This window comes from Leuresthes tenuis, unplaced genomic scaffold (assembly GCF_036924035.1).
Source record: "Leuresthes tenuis unplaced genomic scaffold, fLeuTen1.0.hap1 SCAF_4, whole genome shotgun sequence".
Classification (NCBI taxonomy): Eukaryota; Metazoa; Chordata; class Actinopteri; order Atheriniformes; family Atherinopsidae; genus Leuresthes; species Leuresthes tenuis.
In genome coordinates, this window is record NW_027325358.1 from 36,665,629 (window position 1) to 36,684,773 (window position 19,145).

Consider the following 19,145-nt stretch of genomic DNA (forward strand, 5'->3'; position numbering starts at 1 on the left):
GAAATAATGGAAATGGAATACATCTACGTGCTGTACGTGGTGTGGTGATGAGCACTGTTGCCTCGCAGTAAGAGAGTTCCTGGTTTGAATCCCAGTTGGAGCCTTTCTGTGTGGCGTTTGCATGTTCTCCCCATGCATGTGTGGGTTTTTTTCAGATACTCCGGCTGCCTCCCACCATCCAAAAACGAGCATATTATGTTTATTGGTGTTTCTAAAATTGACCCTAGGAGTGAGTCAAGCACAGGTGTTTGTCTTCAGCACCCAGCAACCCTGAACTGGATTAAGCGAGTATGAATCCATTTTCTATATCCACTTAATCTGACTCACGGTCGTAGGGAAGCTGGAATCGATCCCAGCTGCCAATGGGCAAAAGGCGGGGCACATCGTGAACAGGGGGCCAGTCCTTCAAATGTTAACACACAGACAAACAAGTGGAGCGTACTCACTACTATATTAAGGAAGAACAAAAGAAAACCTTGATAAAAAGGGAACCACCTTCAAAGAGAGAATAAAATTAAAATTAATCTGACGTGTCACTCAGTGCTTCTCGGTTCTCAGTTTTACAAAAGGAAACGTCTGACAACGATCCATTAAAGTAGATGCTAAATATCTATTGAAGGACTAACCAAAACATGAACCGTGAATTTCATGCAGGAAACGTGTATGTGTTCCATCCATCCATCATCTGCCGCTTCTCCGGGGGTCGGGTCGCGGGGGCAGCAGCTTGAGCAGAGAAACCCAGACCTCCCTGTCCTCCACCACTTCCTCCAGCTCTTCCGGGGGGACCCCGAGGCGTTCCCAGGCCAGCCGAGAGACATAGTCTCTCCAGCGTGTCCTGGGTCTTCCCCGGGGTCTCCTCCCAGTGGGACGGGCCTGGAACACCTCCCCAGGGAGGCGTCCAGGGGGCATCCTAACCAGATGCCACCTCATCTGACTCCTCTCGATGCGGAGGAGCAGCGGTTCAACTCCGAGCCCCTCCCGGATGACTGAGCTTCTCACCCTATCTCTAAGGGAGGCCCAGACACCCTGAGGAGAAAACCCATTTCAGTGCATGTGTTGTGATAACTAAATTGCACATAAATTAGATATTCTGAGGTAGGAAAATAACTGTCATGTGTACAAACGTAATGTGTAGTGAGGTAAGTTACAATATTTTAACCACGTGGATATAAATCATTGGGATTCAAAAGGGAAAAACCATGGAAAAAGATCCCATCAGAGACGAAGCTTCAGGCTGATGTTGCAAGACGTCGCTTCAATAAAAAATTATACATAGGCGCAGTTGGTTTGGTCGGTAAAATAAACCAACCCTTGTAAGACAAAATTCAATTCAATGTACAAGAATTGGTAATCCAAATAAGAAAAAAAAAGCAGTGGAACTCCAAATCATTTTTTTTACTATACACCATAAGATACAGCAGCAAAATTCAAACGTGCGAAACAAACATGGAACAAAGTAAAAAAACTAACGGGAGGAGAAAATATCTTTCTTTTGATTTCATCTCCAATTCTTCTCCTTCAAAATCTGTTTTTAATTCTTGGGCGTTATGTGGCGTTAGGATCCGATTTCAGCCAATAGGGATGACTGAGGACTTGATTGTCTTTGTCTGGGAGGTGCAAAATATCGGGGTCTAACTTCAGTATTAAAATTTGAGATTAAAAACACATGTTGTTCAAAGGGGTCTGAAAAATACATTAGTAATATTTAGAACAAGGTTAACAACATTTATCAAAAGTATGAATACATGTGCAAAAGAGATAGAGACTAAATTAAACTATATGGTCAGTTATGTTAGCTATCCAGTGTTAAGCTTCAAATACAGTTGATGTTAACTACACGTATGCATGCTCATCATGGATGCCTGGGGTAACCTGTCTTCGTTCGGTGCGGCGGTTGTGCGCATCCTCAGAAATTAACGTTACGCGTACGCACGCTGCACTATATTGGTTACCGGTTGGGAGTGTGTAAGCTTACGTTTAGTGTTGCTTTGTTTTGCATCATCAATTTCTCCTGCTGTGCTGGATTTAGGGGCCTTGTGTACCATCTATGATACTGCAGCTGTCGCTTTTTCTGTTATGATCTTAAGGTCAACAAAATGCTAACCTCTCCTATTCCCCCCATATTTACCATTGATCAGAGTACTTCTGCTACATCCTATAAATCTGACAGCAGCTTCCAGTCGGAGTGATCAGCTGTCCCCCTTGTGGAATCCTCATTAACATGCCAACTATACAGGCAAGTATGTGAGCAGTTATGCTGAGAACAGAGATGGTTGCTAAAGTGAACGTGAGGTGAAACAGCAACTGTATTATCAGCCTTAGAAAGTGAAAACAACAGTATCGATTGCTGATTTCTTAATGGTGAAAATATTAAGAAACCTTTTCAATCCAGGTGAGGGCCTGTAAGTTTATACATATGAATAAAAAACTAACACAAAGAAACACGCATAATAACATGAAAATGGATTAATAAATTAGCTTAAGTTACGATTCAGATGTCTCATTAACTTTTTTAATCCTTTTATGTTCAAATATTCTGTGATCATGACCACTATCAGGCAATGTGGCTCCATGGAAAAATGACCCTTGTTTTACTGAATAATTCTTTCCTTGTTACATCTTTAATGTACAATGACATTTTATTCAGTTAACCTAGTTTAAGTAATGCATATGAAAATGGTACACATCATAAAATCATTTTGGAATTCCCTTGGCATGTGGCAAAGAGAGTCTGGATAGTATCAGGAGGCAGAGGTCTTGACATAGGATAGGTGATTTGCAAGTTTTTTAGATGGAAGAGAGGATCTGGTCAGTCCTCTACATTTCAGTGTCCTTTGTAATATCTGATAAGACATCATTGAAGACTGTTGGTCTTGTTGTAGATTTGTGGAGTTTAAGGAGTACAGTAGGAGTTCCAAAGTCATCTCAACTGCAAATGGCCAATTTTAAGAAAGTGGCTGTTTCTTGGCTAGTGAAGCCTCTGGGGATCTGTGTAAACTTCTGTTCAGGTCTGCGAGTCAATAAATCCAACATGTTAACGGATCTCCCAGAGATCTACGCAAGACAAATAATCATTGTAATAATCCCGCTCACTCCTTCAGTAAAATAAGAGACCAGTCAACCTAACATGCTGGACTTGACCCATGAAGAAAACCCATGCTGGTATGGAGGGAACATGGGAGCTCCACAAACAAAAACCCAAACCAGGATTTGAACTGGGCACATTCTTGCTGTGAGGCAAAAGTGCTGACCACCATATCAGCCCAACTTAACATATTACGTGTACTTCCTTAAAAAAAAAAAAACTATACATATCAATCCCACGTTGATGCTGAGGTGATAGACTAGTGGAACATGACACTACCAGCCAATATGTACACAAACTCAACACGTACACGGTGGATGTTCTGAATGAGTTTGCACCTAAAAGACTACAGAACTGCGATGTTTGTGTACAATTTACCTCTTGTGGGTTGGCATTGAATGTCAAGCTGCCTTCATCTAGTTGTAGGTACAGTTTTCGATATGAGAAACCAGCAGATAGTCTTTTGTTGTAGATGGAGCAATGACCCCATGTGGACTTGCACAGCCTGTTGGATCAACACATTGGCTTAAAAAAGTAGCAAACTAAAAAAGTAAGACCACAACAGACCTTCATTGTATACAGAAGGCGAAAATAAAATGACTTTATCACCACAAATTTATAGCTGAAAAAAAGCGGGTGAGCTTCCATACCCCTGCCACAGATATTCATCATTTCCCAGGTCCTGCCATACACAGCCAGCCAGGCACAGATCAGTAGCATTCAGATATGACAGTATGGTGATACCCAATTCAGGCGGCAGTTTCTCCAAATCTATGAAGCCATGCTGCTCTTTACCTACAAACCGGAAGACAAAAATAAGAAACAAATCTTTACACTTAGTTAGTTCTATTAGTCAAATTAAAACTAGAGGCTGTTGGAAACTCCATGTGAAACTCTTTTTCAAATGCACTGGTACTTGAATGGCAAATTATCTTTCAGTACCTTATAACTTTCGCTAAGATTGACAACGCCCTTTGCAATGCGGTTCTTATTCAACACACACGCGTATACAGCGCTACTTCTTATGCAATACATGCAGTGCCTTTTCTCTACCGCACATATCGTGCACCATGGAGCACTTTAGAGGGCCATGCAACACGTGGATACATAGCGGGGCTAATGATTCAACCACAGATGTTATAATTGCTGGACAAGCACTGTAACACATGAGCCACTCTCAGACTCCATTTCTCAGAGTCTTTCTTCAGAACAACAGTTAACTTTGTGACATTTTCAGGTAATTATATCAGTAGTTTGATATTTTTTATTTCATTTATGTGTTTATTACAAAGGGATTTCCCAGTAAAGTAGTTCAGATTTTAAAGAATTATAAATGCATGAATGGCATAAATTTTGATTGCTATTAAAGTAGCGACCCTGAATTTAATGCTTGTGCTCCTAAAAATTTCAAGTTAGAAGCAGATGAAAAAAGAATCTCGAACCCCAAAGAGGGTGGATAGCAATCAGACTGTCCATATGTTTCCAAAGCAGATGTCCTTGAACTGAATTCAAATAAAAAACACATGATAAATGCTATACACACTCCCCAGAGCATAGCTAACAGTGTACTAGATGCTGATATCAATGTGCAACTCTGTACTGATGAGCCGGCAGGTGGTTCAAATGTTGTGCTTGTGTGCTGTTCGCTAAATAACATCGATTTGTCTGATTGAAAACATATAATTAGCATTCTATAGCTTTACCCAGTGTAAAAATCAGCCTACTGGGTTTTGCTTGCAAAAGAAGAAGAGAAAAAAGACAAATTTGAATTATTTTATTCCTGACTTGTGCTTTCTACCTCAAGTTAGTCTTTATATGTAATCAAGGAGTTTATCAGACATTTTAGTCTGTACTTCAATAACAGTATTGCATAACGTGTCTAGAAATGACCAAACACAGCATTCGTGCTGCAAATGCTTGCTGGTTCATTTGTTTCATCTCTCTTGTCTTCAGCCATTGTTGAGCCTTTGGACTGAAATTGTTTCTAAAAATTAGAAACAATTTAAAATCTATGAAAGCAAACAAAGAAAAGTTCAAAGTTAATTCAATCATGCAATTTTGTGTTGCATCATTCATCGCAGAGAATGATGTAAAGGGCACTACAAATAAAATGTGTTATTATTATTCATTATTATTATTTTATCAGAAGAAAAGTCCAAATTCTCTGGTTTAAATTCAATCTCCAGAACAAAACTTCAAACATCAGTTGAATTAAGCTCAGTCTTTGTGAGGACAACCCTTTGAAAGCTTTTTGAGCCCAATTTAAAGGTACTAAGTGGTATGAGAGCAATACAATTTTAACAATTAAGTTAAAAATCAACATGGATTACAGTAATGATTGAAGTTTATCCTGATGTGCACGCATTAGCTGGTAGAAAAAGCGTTTTCTGACAGAATTAAACCAATGCCCATCGGTTAGAAATATTTGGACCAACATGCACACCATCACAAAAAATTTAATAAACAACCAAGAACATCTTCAAATAACACTTAATACAACAACAGTACTTTCTAAAAACTATTTATTAATGAAGTATTACTGAGCTGAACTGAATAATAAGAAAGTGGTATACATATGAAGTACCAATACAAAGAATAGCTGTGCTTTTAACATGCTCGTGTGTTCGTACCTCCTCGGCGTGTTTTCAGCAGATGATAAATGTCGGGGCCGTAGCAGTGCTGTGGAGCTCTTCTCTGAGCACTTCCATCTTTCCCTGGGGGATAGGAGGGGAGAGATGGAGCTTACACGTATTTCATAAGGTTGGCAAGTTGAAAACAATCCTGCCATCTGACAAGGGGACTATTACTGTCATTATTTACAGAAAACTTTATTTCTTCTAATTAGTTTGTTCACAATCTTTGTTCTCATTTGTTCTTACTATATGGCTCATTATTTTCACACACCATAGTTTGATTCTCATCTTCCATGACCATTATTCATTTGTAGCTTGTTTGGTAAACTAACGTAGACTTACAACATGTTCCCCTCCCCAAACCCTTTATCTGGAACAGGTGCATATTATTCATGCAATTATCCAATAACTCAATCATGCCGTGTAATGCAAAAGTCCTACAGAAAGCGATCATAACAGAGTGAGAAGCTGTTGTGCCTCCCCTACTCATCACATTAAATATAGTTTTGATAGAACATTAAGATATTGTACTGACAGCCAAGCTTCTGATAAATGGAAACATTTCTATCGAATGGGCCAGTTTTTAGCACTGTACTGTACTGTGACTAACCTCATATCTTCCCTGAAACAAAAGGCAATCACCCCCAACATTAAACTGAAAAATATACAGACAAAGTAAAACTAATGTGAAAATGACAGAATTACCTTGCTCTTGTTTTTCTCCTCCTCCTCCTCGGTCAGACAGCCGGTCAGCGAGCTCTTCCTGCAGCTGCTGCTGTTGTCTGGGAGGCAGCCTCCAGAGTGCTTGACCCATCTATGTGCAGGACAGTCACACATTACACAACAAGCAAGTCAGTAGATTATGCTATAACACACAATGCTGCATTTCCATTGACCCACATATATGGTAATAAGGGCTAACTATAGCCCTATCTCTCTGTCCATGTGTATTCCTCACAACAGAAACAGAAACACGACTCAGAATCAGTTGTTACCATCAAAACTATCTAGCAGCTGCTTGGGGCAGCAGTGCGTTTCCCTGTAAACTTGTCAGTGAATTAGTTAGAAACAGCTAACATGTTGAAAATACTTGACTAAGCTTCACCTGATCAAGCCTTATTAATAACCTGATAATCGGCATACATCTGCAAGACATGGAACTGGACAATGACATTGGATACTTGAGATAATTGTGTCTTTGTGCGTCAAACACAGCTACCTTTCACTGATGCTTAATGTTTCATTTTATTTCGGTAAAGTACGTCGTGGTGGAGAAAATGTAGACTAAAAATATGAGTGAAGCTGGTAAACGCGGTGTGTGTGTATGTGTTTCATTGAAAGCTGTCAATTTCTTGCATTTAAGTGTATTTAAAAGTTTTTGCTTAGCAAATGAAAGCCCTGGGTGGCGATTAATAAGTCGTTCGTGCTAGCCTAAGTTCATCTAGTAAATGACTGACCTGCAGCAGACATCCAATTACATGTCCCCTTTCTCGTATTCACATACTAAATGAATTAGTTAGTTCGTAGGTAAGTCGTCCTAACACAGCGTACCAGAAGACATAACAGTAATACTCCTTTAGTGCGGTGCCCAGTCGCTCTTTCACTCTTGAACTGCCCAACGTTTACTGCGTTGCAGAAACAAATCCATTGCAATCTTGTAAACAGGATCGATGGAAGTTAGGACAAGCAAGGTACGTTGAACCGTGCCCTCGCCTTCACTTTAATACAATTGGCTATACATACCACATGAGACATCAGAACGGAAGGTGATTGGTTGAGGTAGCTTTCAGTCGTTCCTGCAGCGAATCCCACAGTTGGCATACCAAGCTTGTTTAAGTTGACAAGAGAGAGCTAATTTGTTCGACTTTGATGTGATAGCTATAAATGAGGCGTTCTTAGTTTATTTTACTTGAATATTGCAAAAGTGAGTAATGATTGTGACACATCACCTATTACTCAGGCTACCCACCTGAATTTAGGGATTCCGTGTGTTAACCTGACCTGCGCGGCAGGAGATGCGGGTTCCCAGCATTCAGAAGTATCCCGTTTTCATTTCCCGACTAACACTTTTTATAGAATTATGAGTGGCTTTGGTTCAGAAGCCTACTGTACTGTAGTCCACACAAACACAATTGTCATCTGTTTTCAACCTCTTCCTTCTGTCAACATTGCCCCTCCCTTTTTACTTGTTGTCATCACCATGGTATTGAGAGAAAATTTGGAGTCTTGTGTTGCTCGTATTAATCAGTTTGTCACTGTTTATTTATCTTATTATTTATTCTTTAGCTACATTAAAACAAAAGGTATACATGTGATACAAACTGGTAAACTAAACAGGAACATGAGGTCTCTGGAACACACAGGGTACACTCTTTTTCTCTTCGCCAGCGCTAAAAAGTGATGACACGCGGCAACGAAGGAGTTTGTCGCTTAAACGAAGAGAACGATCGTTTCAATAACAATAGGGTATTAAAACTACCATGGAGAAGAATACACAAATGGAGACTGTCGTGTAATTAAGAGTAGTTTCGGGCAGCCGCGTGAGTCTAATATCGCACAGAAGTATGGTCGCCACAGACGGATTTAATACAGGTGCATGTAAAAGAAATCATCCAAAAGTTAATCTATTCCAGTAATGCAATTCGAAATGTGCGTCTTATGTATTATATAGATTCATTACACACAGAGTGACATATGTCAAGCGTTTATTTCCAAAATTCTGTATTTCAGAATATTTGAATATTGTGGAAAAAATTCAATATTGTCGACTCATGGTGCCACACTTTAATCAGCTAATTAACTGAAAACACCTGCTGGGGTTTCCTGAGCCTTTGAATGGTTTCTCAGTCTGGGTCGGGAGGCTACACGTTATTGGGCTGTCATCCTCCACAAGGAGGGTAAGCAATAAAAGGTCACTGCTAAAGAAGCTGGCTGTTCACACAGTGCCATATCCAAACATATTAATGGAAAGTTGAGTGTAAGGAAAAAGTGTGGTAGAAAAAGGTGCACAAGCAACAGGGCTAACCGCAGCTTTTTGAAGATTGTGAAGCAATGCCTATTCCAGAACTCGGGGGATATTCACAAGGAGTGGACAGCAGCTGGTGTTTCAAGAGCCACCACATACATACATATCCAGGACATGGGCTACAACTGTCACATTCTTTGTTTCAAGCCAGAGACGACATCAGAGGCGTCTTTCCTAGGCTGAGGAGGAAAAGGACTGCACTGTTGCTTAGTGGTCCAAAGTCCTCTTTTCAGATGAAGTAAATTTCATTTGGAAATCAAAGTCTGGAGTGGAGAGGCACAGAATCCAAGCTGCTTAAGGGCCAGTGTGACGTTTTCAGTCAGGAATGATCTGGGGAGCCACATCATCTGCTCGTGTTGGTTTATCAAGTCCAAAGTCAGCGCAGCCATCTTCCAGGAAATTTTAGAGCGATTCCCTCTGCTGACAAGCTTTATGAAGATACTGATTTCATTTTTCCAGCAGGACTTGGTACCTGTCCACTCTTCCAAAAGTACCAGTACCTGGTTTATAATAATAATAATACCTGACCTAAACCCCATAGAGAATCTGTGGGGTATTGTTAAGACGAAAATGAGAGGCACCAGACCCAACAATGCAGATGAGCTGAAGGCTGCTATTAAAGCAACCTGTTTCCATTAGACCTGTGCAGTGTCACAGGCTGACTGTCTCCATGCCACACCGCATTGATGCAGTAATTCATGCAAAAGGAACCCTGACCAGGTATTGAGTGCATATACAATACAGTACATGGACATACTTTTCAGTAGGCCAACATTTCTTTATTAAAAATCCTTTTTTTATTGGTCTTATGTAAAATTCTAATTTCTTGAGATACTGAATTTTGGGTTTTCATTATCTGTAAACCATAATCAGCTAAATTTAAAGAAATATGTCACTATATGTGAATCTATATAATATATGAGTATCACCTTTATAATAGTATTACTGAAATAAATGAGCTTTTTGATGATATTCTAATTCATTGTGATGCGCCTATATTTTATAATCTCACAGATGTTGTTACCATTCAGAATCCGTCTAACATAATTTGTGGAAAAGTACAACGCCATCAACTACATGTTTAAGATGTATTTAGCGTTAATGTGATGGCCACAAATCATTCTGATGCTACATTTAGCTATTCTTAGCAATTTCTGCAAAAGTTCTGCATGCAGCAGATTAAGAGTGAAGTAAAAATAATTAAAATACATGTAAACACACAATTCCAAATAAATTCCCACCACTTTTTGGGAAATAAGCAAACACACAGGATGATTTTCAAGTTGATGGTAAGAGATGTCGCAACCTATTGTGTCTTTCTATGATAAAGTTCTAACTTTTCATGTGAATGTTATTTGTGCAAAATCAAATTGAAAAAAATCTCTGTAAAAGGTGTTTATTTTTTCTGCCTTATCAAACTGCAAACTGTTTTGTATTGCTTTTGTAACATGTGACAAAGCAAAGAATAAAAATAAAACGGATTAGGCAATTCAGTGAGGAGAGGTATAGGAAGGCATCAAAGGAAAGACCTATTCCGATAGTTAAAGTAGAAGGACATTCACCACAATGGGGCAGTGTTAGATAAGTAAAACACTGGCAGTAGCCAGCTGCACCCACCCTTCAGTTGGTACAGGAGACAGCATGTCAGTCAACTGCCGTTAATTAGAAAAGTTTTATATTAATGTTCACAGTAAAGTATTTTTCCTGTTGTGTTGGGGAAGTTTAATACAAAATGCCAACTGTATTAACTGGTTAATAATTCCATGTAAGTAAAATAAACTAGAAAAAGCTGTTCCTGCAAAACAACAGTGAGAATGCTGATAAGATGAATGAGTGCAACTGAAGATGCTGAAAAAGCTGAAAACCATATGCTGAAGTCTTAGTGGATGGAACTAGAAAATAAAATATCTTAATTTGCATAACAACTATATTACCGTTTATTTTTTTCTTGAAAATTATAAAGATATTGATTGGACCCATCAGCTATTAACACATGGCTGTATTCTCACTTTGATCTGATAAACAGTTTTTTGTTGTTTTGGTTTGTTTGTTTAGGTTTTTTTTGTTGTTGTTAATTCACCAGGACCTTTGAGTTCAGGAGGAAGCATCTCCCAGCCAACTCAGAACCTCAGCAGCATGGGTAGTGTATCTGATTAAGCTAAAGAATTAAAACATTAATATATACATACATTATACAGATTTAACTATTTATCAACCTATATCCAGTCACTCTTTTATGTTCTTCTAGTTAAAATAGTTGCAGTTCAACTTACCAATGATCTCCTCTTAGCCTCTGATAGCGGACTTGTTTCTGTGCTTGTCCTGTTGGATCTTAGTGCTGCATTTGATACGATCGATCACAGCATTCTGTTACAGAGACTTGAACATGTTATTGGCATTAAAGGAACTGCATTAGGCTGGTTTAAGTCATATTTATCTGATAGATTCCAGTTTGTTCTTGTAAATGAAGAAGCTTCCTCACACACCAGAGTAAGTCATGGAGTTCCTCAGGGTTCTGTGCTTGCACCGATTCTTTTCACTTTAGAAATGCTTCCATGCTTCCATTAGGTAACATTATTAGACAGCATGGCATAAATTTCCATTGCTATGCTGATGATACTCAGCTGTACTTATCTATGAAACCAGATGAACCCAATAGGCTGGTCAGACTACAGGTCTCTATGTCTTAAAGACATAGAGACCTGTAGTCCTATGTAGTACCCCATTGTCTTTAAGAGCTTCTAAATTCAGACAAACTGAAGTCATTATCTTTGGACCTGAGCGCTTCAGGGAGAAATTGTCTAGTTATATAGTTGATGTAGATGGCAGATCCTTGGCTTCTAATACCTTACCTTGTACTTCCCTACCCCCTCTATCTTTGCACTTTATCTTTCTGCACTTCCTTCTATGCCTGCACTCTATCTCTACTCTGTCACCTCTGACAGAGTCGGACTATTGCGTTCCTTCTATGTAGTTTATTGTTAGCTTTTTATATAGCTGTTATATCTTGATTTGTAAGTCGCTTTGGATAAAAGCGTCTGCTAAATACATAAACATAAACATAATACTACAGTGAGGAACCTTGGAGTTATTTTTGACCAGAATTTATCATTTGACACACATATAAAACTGGTTTCTAGGACTGCCTTCTTTCACCTTGTAATATTGCTAAAATCAGGAACATCCTGTCTCAGAGTGATGCAGTAAAACTGCTCCATGGATTTGTTACTTCAAGATTGCACTACTGTAATTCTTTATTATTGGGCTGTCCCACATATTCTCTGAAAAGCCTCCAGCTGATCCAAAATGCTGCAGCCAGCGATCTGATGAGATATATCAGGAGAGATCATGTTTCTCCAGTTTTAGCTTCTCTTCATTATTAAGAAACTCGCAGACACAAATGCAGGCAGACAGACGGTAATCCATTCTCAGGGTCTTTAATCAGGCCAAGGGTCAAATTCCAGGAAGGTAATCAGAAAGGTAGAGGTACAAAATCAGGAGACTAGACTCAGAAACTGGGAACAAAACGGTCAGACACAGGGAAATACTCTTGAATAAAATGCTGGAAAGCTGCTCTATGAGACAAGGCAATCTGGCACTGACACACAGGGGAGCACTGGTTATGTACACATAGGAGGGAAGGGATAACGAGACACAGGTGAAACACATAAGGGCGGGGGCAGGTAATCACACGGGGAACAGGGAGTGAACACAGAGACAAGACTAAAGACAAAAATAAAACAGTAACACAAAGACACAGACCCTGACATTCATTGGCTCCCTGTTAAATTCAGATTAGAATTTAAAAGTATTCTTCTTACACATCAAGCTCTTAATGACCGTGCTCTATCATACCTTAAAGATCTTGTAGTGCAATATTTTACAAACGCAGCACTTTGCTCTGAAAGCCCAGCTGGCCGAGGCGGATGGCCAGCCTGAATCTGGTTCTGATGCAGGTTTCTTCCTGTTAAAAGGGAGTTTTTTCTGAAATATTTTTTGGGAGATTGGATTGAAGAGAAGTTTCGTATCAAGGCTACTTTTTATTTGGATTTGTATGTATGAATTGGACTAATTTGAAATTCAATTAATTGGATATGATTGGATTATGATTGTATCACAATTAATTGGATTCTAATTGGCTTAAATTGGATTGTATCTCGAGATGTACCTTGAGATGGCAGCTGTTGTAATTTTGTCTGATATAAATAAAATTGAATTGAACCTGGAAGAGGTTGCTCTAAATGAGAACATCTGATGCTGTTAGAATGAGGTGGTCAGACTCATCCTAAAATAGCTGCATTTGGCCTGTTCCCACGATAAGTGTCAAAAGAACAGGGATTAAAGTCATACAGTTAAACTCTTAAATACATTTTAAAATGACTAGATATTAACCTTCCAAATTATTTCATCTCAATCCAAATAGTCACATCACTCCCTATCCAACAGTGGTATCATCTGAAAGTAAATACTGATAATAACACAAGGAAAAGAGTGGTGGCTGAACCCAGTGCGCACTTTTAAAATGCTGAGGGAGAGAATAGACAATTTTCTACTAGGTGTTATTTCAGAACAGTCAACAAATTATGGAAGAAAATTTTACACTTCATATTTTTCTTGGGTAATTGTCAAATTTGGTCTTTTTTGGTCTAGGATCCCTTTACTGTGTTAATCTGATAAATCAATTAAGTTTCAGTATTGGAGATGGTCAAAGAAGAAAGTGGAAATACTTCTATTGTCTTATAGGTAGTGTAACTGGCCAAAGCAGATTTTCATAGACTAGCAAACTGAGCCCAGAAGAAGCAAATATGCTGCAAAAGTACTGCAGTGATCAATATGTTTCAGATTCAATAAGAAGAGAATCTTATTCCATGTAGAAACACACATTTGGTCATGGAGAAGATATTCCTCTGTTTCAGAAAGTAAAACTATTGGTCTGCAAACAAGCAAACAAAATAAGGAGATTACTGGAAAGCTGAAAATAGGTTAAGAACTATCCAACACATTAACAATGGTGAACAATCGCTGTCCAGTCAGAAGTGGGTTGGAGAAAAATCTTAGCTGATTGGAGATGACAATCATAATCACGTTTGGTAAAACGCGCGATCTGGGGTTGTTTTAGTATGTTTCTATAAAATGAAGTCAGCCGACTACTTGAATTTACTGAGTAAGTAGGTTTTTCTCTCTTTTTTTTTTTATCATTTTCTGATAACTCAACCGTATTCAAAGAGGACAAGGCTAGGACTAATAAAGCTCAAACTGTGAAATAGAGTCATTATTGTCCAAACCTTAATCTTACTGAGAATCTTTGCGATCTGCTGGAGAAGATTTAACATTCAAGATTTTGGTGAAAGGTGAATGCAACTGGATGGAAATTAAAAAATTGTTGTACTGTTGAAGTTAATCAAAATGATGACATGGCGAATGTGTGCTGTAATCAAAGCTAAAGGTGGTCAGACCCAATCAAAATATCTGATGGGATCAGTATACCACTAAAACAATTCCCTAATACATTTAAGTGACACTAACTTTACAGGATATTATTATATAACTAATTTTATATTACCAACCAGTGTACAATGAAGTGGGCATCCACATTCCTGTTCCTCATTTCTGTTCCTGTTTATAGAATGAAAGAAGTGCCCATTCCCCATCCTCCTAAGAATCCCAAACATCCATCTTCAGTCAATTTCCCAGATACACAGTTCTTCAGTATATTCTCTTTAAAAGTTTTGGCAGCTTGAGATGGTTCTTTAATACGCTTCCAACAGCAACGTGAACTATTCCAGAGTGATGCACACAAAGTTAGCATGTTATATGCAGATAAATTCTCAGTGAACAGGAAAAGATGAGCACCTGAAAAATGTAATAAAATGTGATGAAGAGTCTTGAACTGAATACTAGCACTGTCAAAAAAAAATAATTTCTCTTCAAAATACTCAAATTTGATTTCCACTTCACTTAAAGGCCTTATTTTGTCAAGATGTTTGCTGAACTGTACTGAAAAACTGTATTCTAAAGTTCTGTGCATGTTATTGACAAGTAATAGTTCCAACATTTTTGGAACATGTTATTGTAAATACTTGCTATTAACACAGCATACAGGCTGAAGCGTCCAAAATAAGCACAGAGCTGAGTTCACATAAATTAGAAGACGCACAATCTTATGGCAAGCCCGATGGTGGGGACACAAACCATTGTCAGGTTCTTTGTGATCAAACTTCTCACTGTCAGCCACCACTGGCATTACTGCACTTTCAACATATGTTTCCGATGTTTCAGGCCTCGCTGGAACACGGTCACTAATTGTGGCTGGATCTATAATTTTCTTCACCCTGGCCCTCTTTTTCTCTGATTCCTGCATGGGTGTCCTTAAAACTCACAAAACTAACATGATGGTCATATTCTTTGTTTGTACAGCAGACTAAAAGAAAAGCAGTTTTCCCATAGAAAATATAGTATGTAACTTATCTATCATTAAGCACCATTAGCAACTACTTATCCATCACAGTTATCTCTGTGCACTTTCATTGCAGAGAAGAGAAACTTTTTTAAGGAATGCTGGAGGTGACTGGATAAGGGGTGCAACCTGAGCTTTCCTAAAAACACCAAATGTTTTTCATTATAGACTGAAAGTCATCTGTGTACTTTTGTCTAACTATGTCTCATATTAAATAAGTATGTATACGTATGTACAGAATCAAAGGGCAGGTCTTGTTGCAGTCAACTAATGTAGATTGTAGCTTGTCCAATCGTAGCTGGATCTTTCCGATAGGCAAGGGTGTATCGGGGACATTGAAGCAATACAAGATTTCGACTGCAAGTAGATCCTGAAATGTTCAGATGCTCAAAGCCTCCCCCTTTGCAGTTTTAAAAATACTTCCATCAGATTATCAGTTACAACCATGGGACCCGAGTCACTGCCAAGTCACATAAAGCACAATAACTCAATCACCTAAAGCTATGCAAAAAGGCTCTGATAACTGATACCTTTGACTGAATTTTTTTTATATTAAAAAAAACTTTATTAACAACCAACAACAAGACAATAGGGACAGAAAAATATATATCACCTAAATATAGAATTTATAACAGCTTTGTACTGAACAAGCCAGAAAACATCAAAATAGTTGTTGTTTTTTCCTTTTAGAAATTATTATAAATTAGTTATTTTAAAACATTAAGAGTTCTTGTTGCATTTTCAACTGAGGTGCTATAAGATCTGAATTCCACTACAAAAAGATTAAAAGATGGTTTAAAACCAGACCATTTAGATTAGTGAATATGGAATTTAAAAAGGATTATCAACAGTTGGATCACGTATTATATGCTCTTTGATATACCAATGAATGCAAAATATAACATAACATCAAATACATTAACATGGACATTGACATCTAATTTAGCACAAATAAATCTTTCTCTCTCTGGCCAGAATTTTGAAAACACAACGAAAAAACAAATGGAGAAAAACACAAGCATAGCCAATATCGATCTTTTCAGAATTACCTAAACAAGATAAATCTGAAGCAAAATCTTAGAAGAAACTTCTTTCACTTTGTTATTATTACAGTATTTATGAATAACTTTAACATTAACTTTGAATAACATTATGCTTAGAAATTAACAACCAAGACAAAAGAGCTTGCTTGTTGACTAAATTTGAAGGAATTTTACCAATCAAAAAATTACATTTCAACAGAAAATTTATGCCACTGAGATTATCCAATCGACCCCACCCTGTTCCTTATAACCTCTGATGATTTCTTTCCTAAGGTAATGTTTTTTTCCTTCAAATATAATCATATTTTTATCCAATTCTTTAATGAGATGTTTGGGGATATCAAGTGATAATGAAACATATACTAACCTAGATATACCCTCTTCTTTAGATATCAAGATTGCCAAATAGAGAGGTATCTCTCATTAACCAAGAATTCAACTTTGATCGTGTTTTTTCAGTAATCAGATTCAAATTTGACTAACAATGTTCCTGTTTGGGCTGCACGGTGAAGTGGGCTGCACGGTGGTGTGGTGGTTAGCACCGTCACCTCACAGCAAGAGGGTTCCAGGTTTGAGCCCTGCCTGGGGCCTTTCTGTGTGGAGTCTGCATGTTCTCCCCGTGTATGCGTGGGTTCTCTCCAGGTACTCTGGCTTCCTCCCACCATCCAAAAACATGCATGTCAGGTTAATTGGTGACTCCAAATTGTCCGTAGGAGTGAGTGTGAGCGTGCATGGTTGTTTGTCTCGTTTGTCTCTATGTGGCCCTGTGATGGACAGGCGACCTGTCCAGGGTGTACCCCGCCTTTCGCCCGATGACTGCTGGGATAGGCTCCAGCCCACCCGCTACCCGATTAACGGACTGTCAGTATAGAAAATGGGATGTTCCTGTTTATCTTTACAAATTACAATTCCAAGATATGTTATTTTTTCTTTAACTGGTAAATTACAGTTTTTCAGTGGAAATTATACAGATTTATTAACATTCATTTTCAAGCCTGATACACCACTAAATGCATTTACACAATTCACTGCTTTTACAGGTAGATTGCTTAAAAAGACTGCAGTATCACCAGCCCACTGACAGATTTTAAACTCCTTCCCTACAGCTTTATTTCCCAAAAAAGGTGACATTTTGATATGAGTGGCCATTATTTGTACAACTAACAACAAAAAAAGAAGGGACAAGGCAGCCCTGTCTAGTATCACATGAAATAAAAAATGCTGTGCCAGATCTCAGTTTAATGGCGCTAGAACAACCATTATATAAAGTCTGGATTGCATTAATTGTTAATAATAATTCATATTGACAATAACCAAGAAAGATGAATTAATGTTCAGTAGTGTCAAAGGCATTATAAAAATTAATACCCAGGCTAAAGCTATTATTTGGTAGAGGATAATTATAATCTACCATATCACATGTTAAACTAACTGCTAATGTACCTCAAAACCAGATTGTTCTTCATCTATTATTTGATTTAGGCCAAATTTTAGTGTCCTTGCAAAAATTTAAGCAAATAATTTGTAACGTGTTATCGTTAAGTAGACTAATAGACCTCTAATTTTCAATCTGTAATTTATGCTTGTTTGCTTTACCCTCTCCCTTCTGGCTCCTGTACACAGCACACACTCACACGTAGGGTTTTGGGGGCGTGTGTGTTCTGTGGGGTGTAGTGGATGGGACCATGTAGTAAGTCCCCTTTGCTGCACTCTGCAGCCCCCCATCCCTGTTTTAATTACACCTTAGACCAGTGGTCTCCAACCTTTTTAAGCCCAAGATCCCTGATCTGACCACCTTGGTGTAAGGCAAGATGTAACTATTGAAGCATTGAAAGAAAAAGACAGCCCAGATTGTACTTCCAACTTGACGCCTTTTATTCAGGCTAATTGTATTTGAATTCCGTGAAATGCTGTGGTCCAACGTTCAAATTAATGCAACAAAGAAATCACTCAGTGGGTCTACATGATGAGATTAACTGGATTATAGCTATAGTTGGGTTATGCTCCTTATAGGAGGGTAATTATCCGGAGAATTAATCAAATCACTGGCACAAAGCATGTCATACCCCGGTACGACAGGTGGCGCTGTCCCCATTTCAGCTATCGCTAATAGAGCCACTTCCTGTTGACATCTTCACCACCAACAACAACAAACTCAGGCATTCAGAAAGATGGCGAACGCAGAGCGAGATGAAGCTGCGTCCCTCTACATCTGTGATGAGCTGGTTATGGCACAAATGCACGACGGCGCATTCTCCATCGCGTTGTTTGTTTCTTTCTGACGGCAGCGACAACAACAGTAATATCGTCTCCTTCGACATCCGGGTGACGATCGCGGGAAAAAATCTCGAGCATGCGCAGAACGCTCGATCCGATCCTCTGTCGTCTACGTGCACGTTCAGTGCACGTTTGGATCGAGCTATCCCGGGGTCTTAATTTGATCGCAAGTAACCCGATCCGATTTCTTGTTATATTAAGGTATCCACATGAACTGAATAACTCAGTCTTATTGTAGTTTATGTTTATGTTTATGTTTGTGTATTTAGCAGATGCTTTTATCCAAAGCGACTTACACATGAAGATATAACAGCTTTATAAAAAGCTAACAATAAGCTACATAGAAGGAACCCAGGAGTCCGACTCTGTCAGAGGTGACAGAGTAGAGATAGGGTGCAGGCATAGAAAGAAGTGCAGAAAGATAAAGTGCAGAGATAGAGGGGGTAGGGAAGTACAAGGTAAGTGCTGGGATAGGAGATGCTCTCTGAAGAGCTGGGTTTTCAGGAGCTTCTTGAAGATAGACAGGGACGCCCTTGTTCTGGTAGCGCTCGGTAGGTCATTCCACCATCGTGGGACGACACATGAACAGAGTTTGGATTGTCTTAGGCGTGGTGTAGGAGCTGCT

The 19,145-nt window shown here is 38.7% G+C and overlaps 1 protein-coding gene across 3 annotated transcripts in view; it reads right to left on the minus strand.

Moving 5' to 3' along the window:
* The window catches only part of fbxo8 (F-box protein 8), a 30,322-nt gene extending 22,572 nt beyond the window's left edge, over nt 1–7,750 (minus strand). The window contains exons 1-5 of one of the 3 annotated variants that reach the window (XM_072383649.1): nt 7,688–7,750; nt 6,424–6,532; nt 5,716–5,799; nt 3,736–3,880; nt 3,464–3,590 (exon numbers count right to left, since the gene is read on the minus strand). In XM_072383649.1, the coding sequence (XP_072239750.1) occupies nt 3,464–3,590; nt 3,736–3,880; nt 5,716–5,799; nt 6,424–6,532 (465 nt within the window). In that variant the 5' untranslated portion in view covers nt 7,688–7,750. Of the gene's footprint in view, nt 1–3,463; nt 3,591–3,735; nt 3,881–5,715; nt 5,800–6,423; nt 6,533–7,175; nt 7,410–7,687 lie in introns of those variants that run through there. The other 2 variants (XM_072383648.1, XM_072383647.1) reach the window with 2 other exon arrangements.
* Between the last annotated feature and the right edge of the window lie 11,395 nt (nt 7,751–19,145).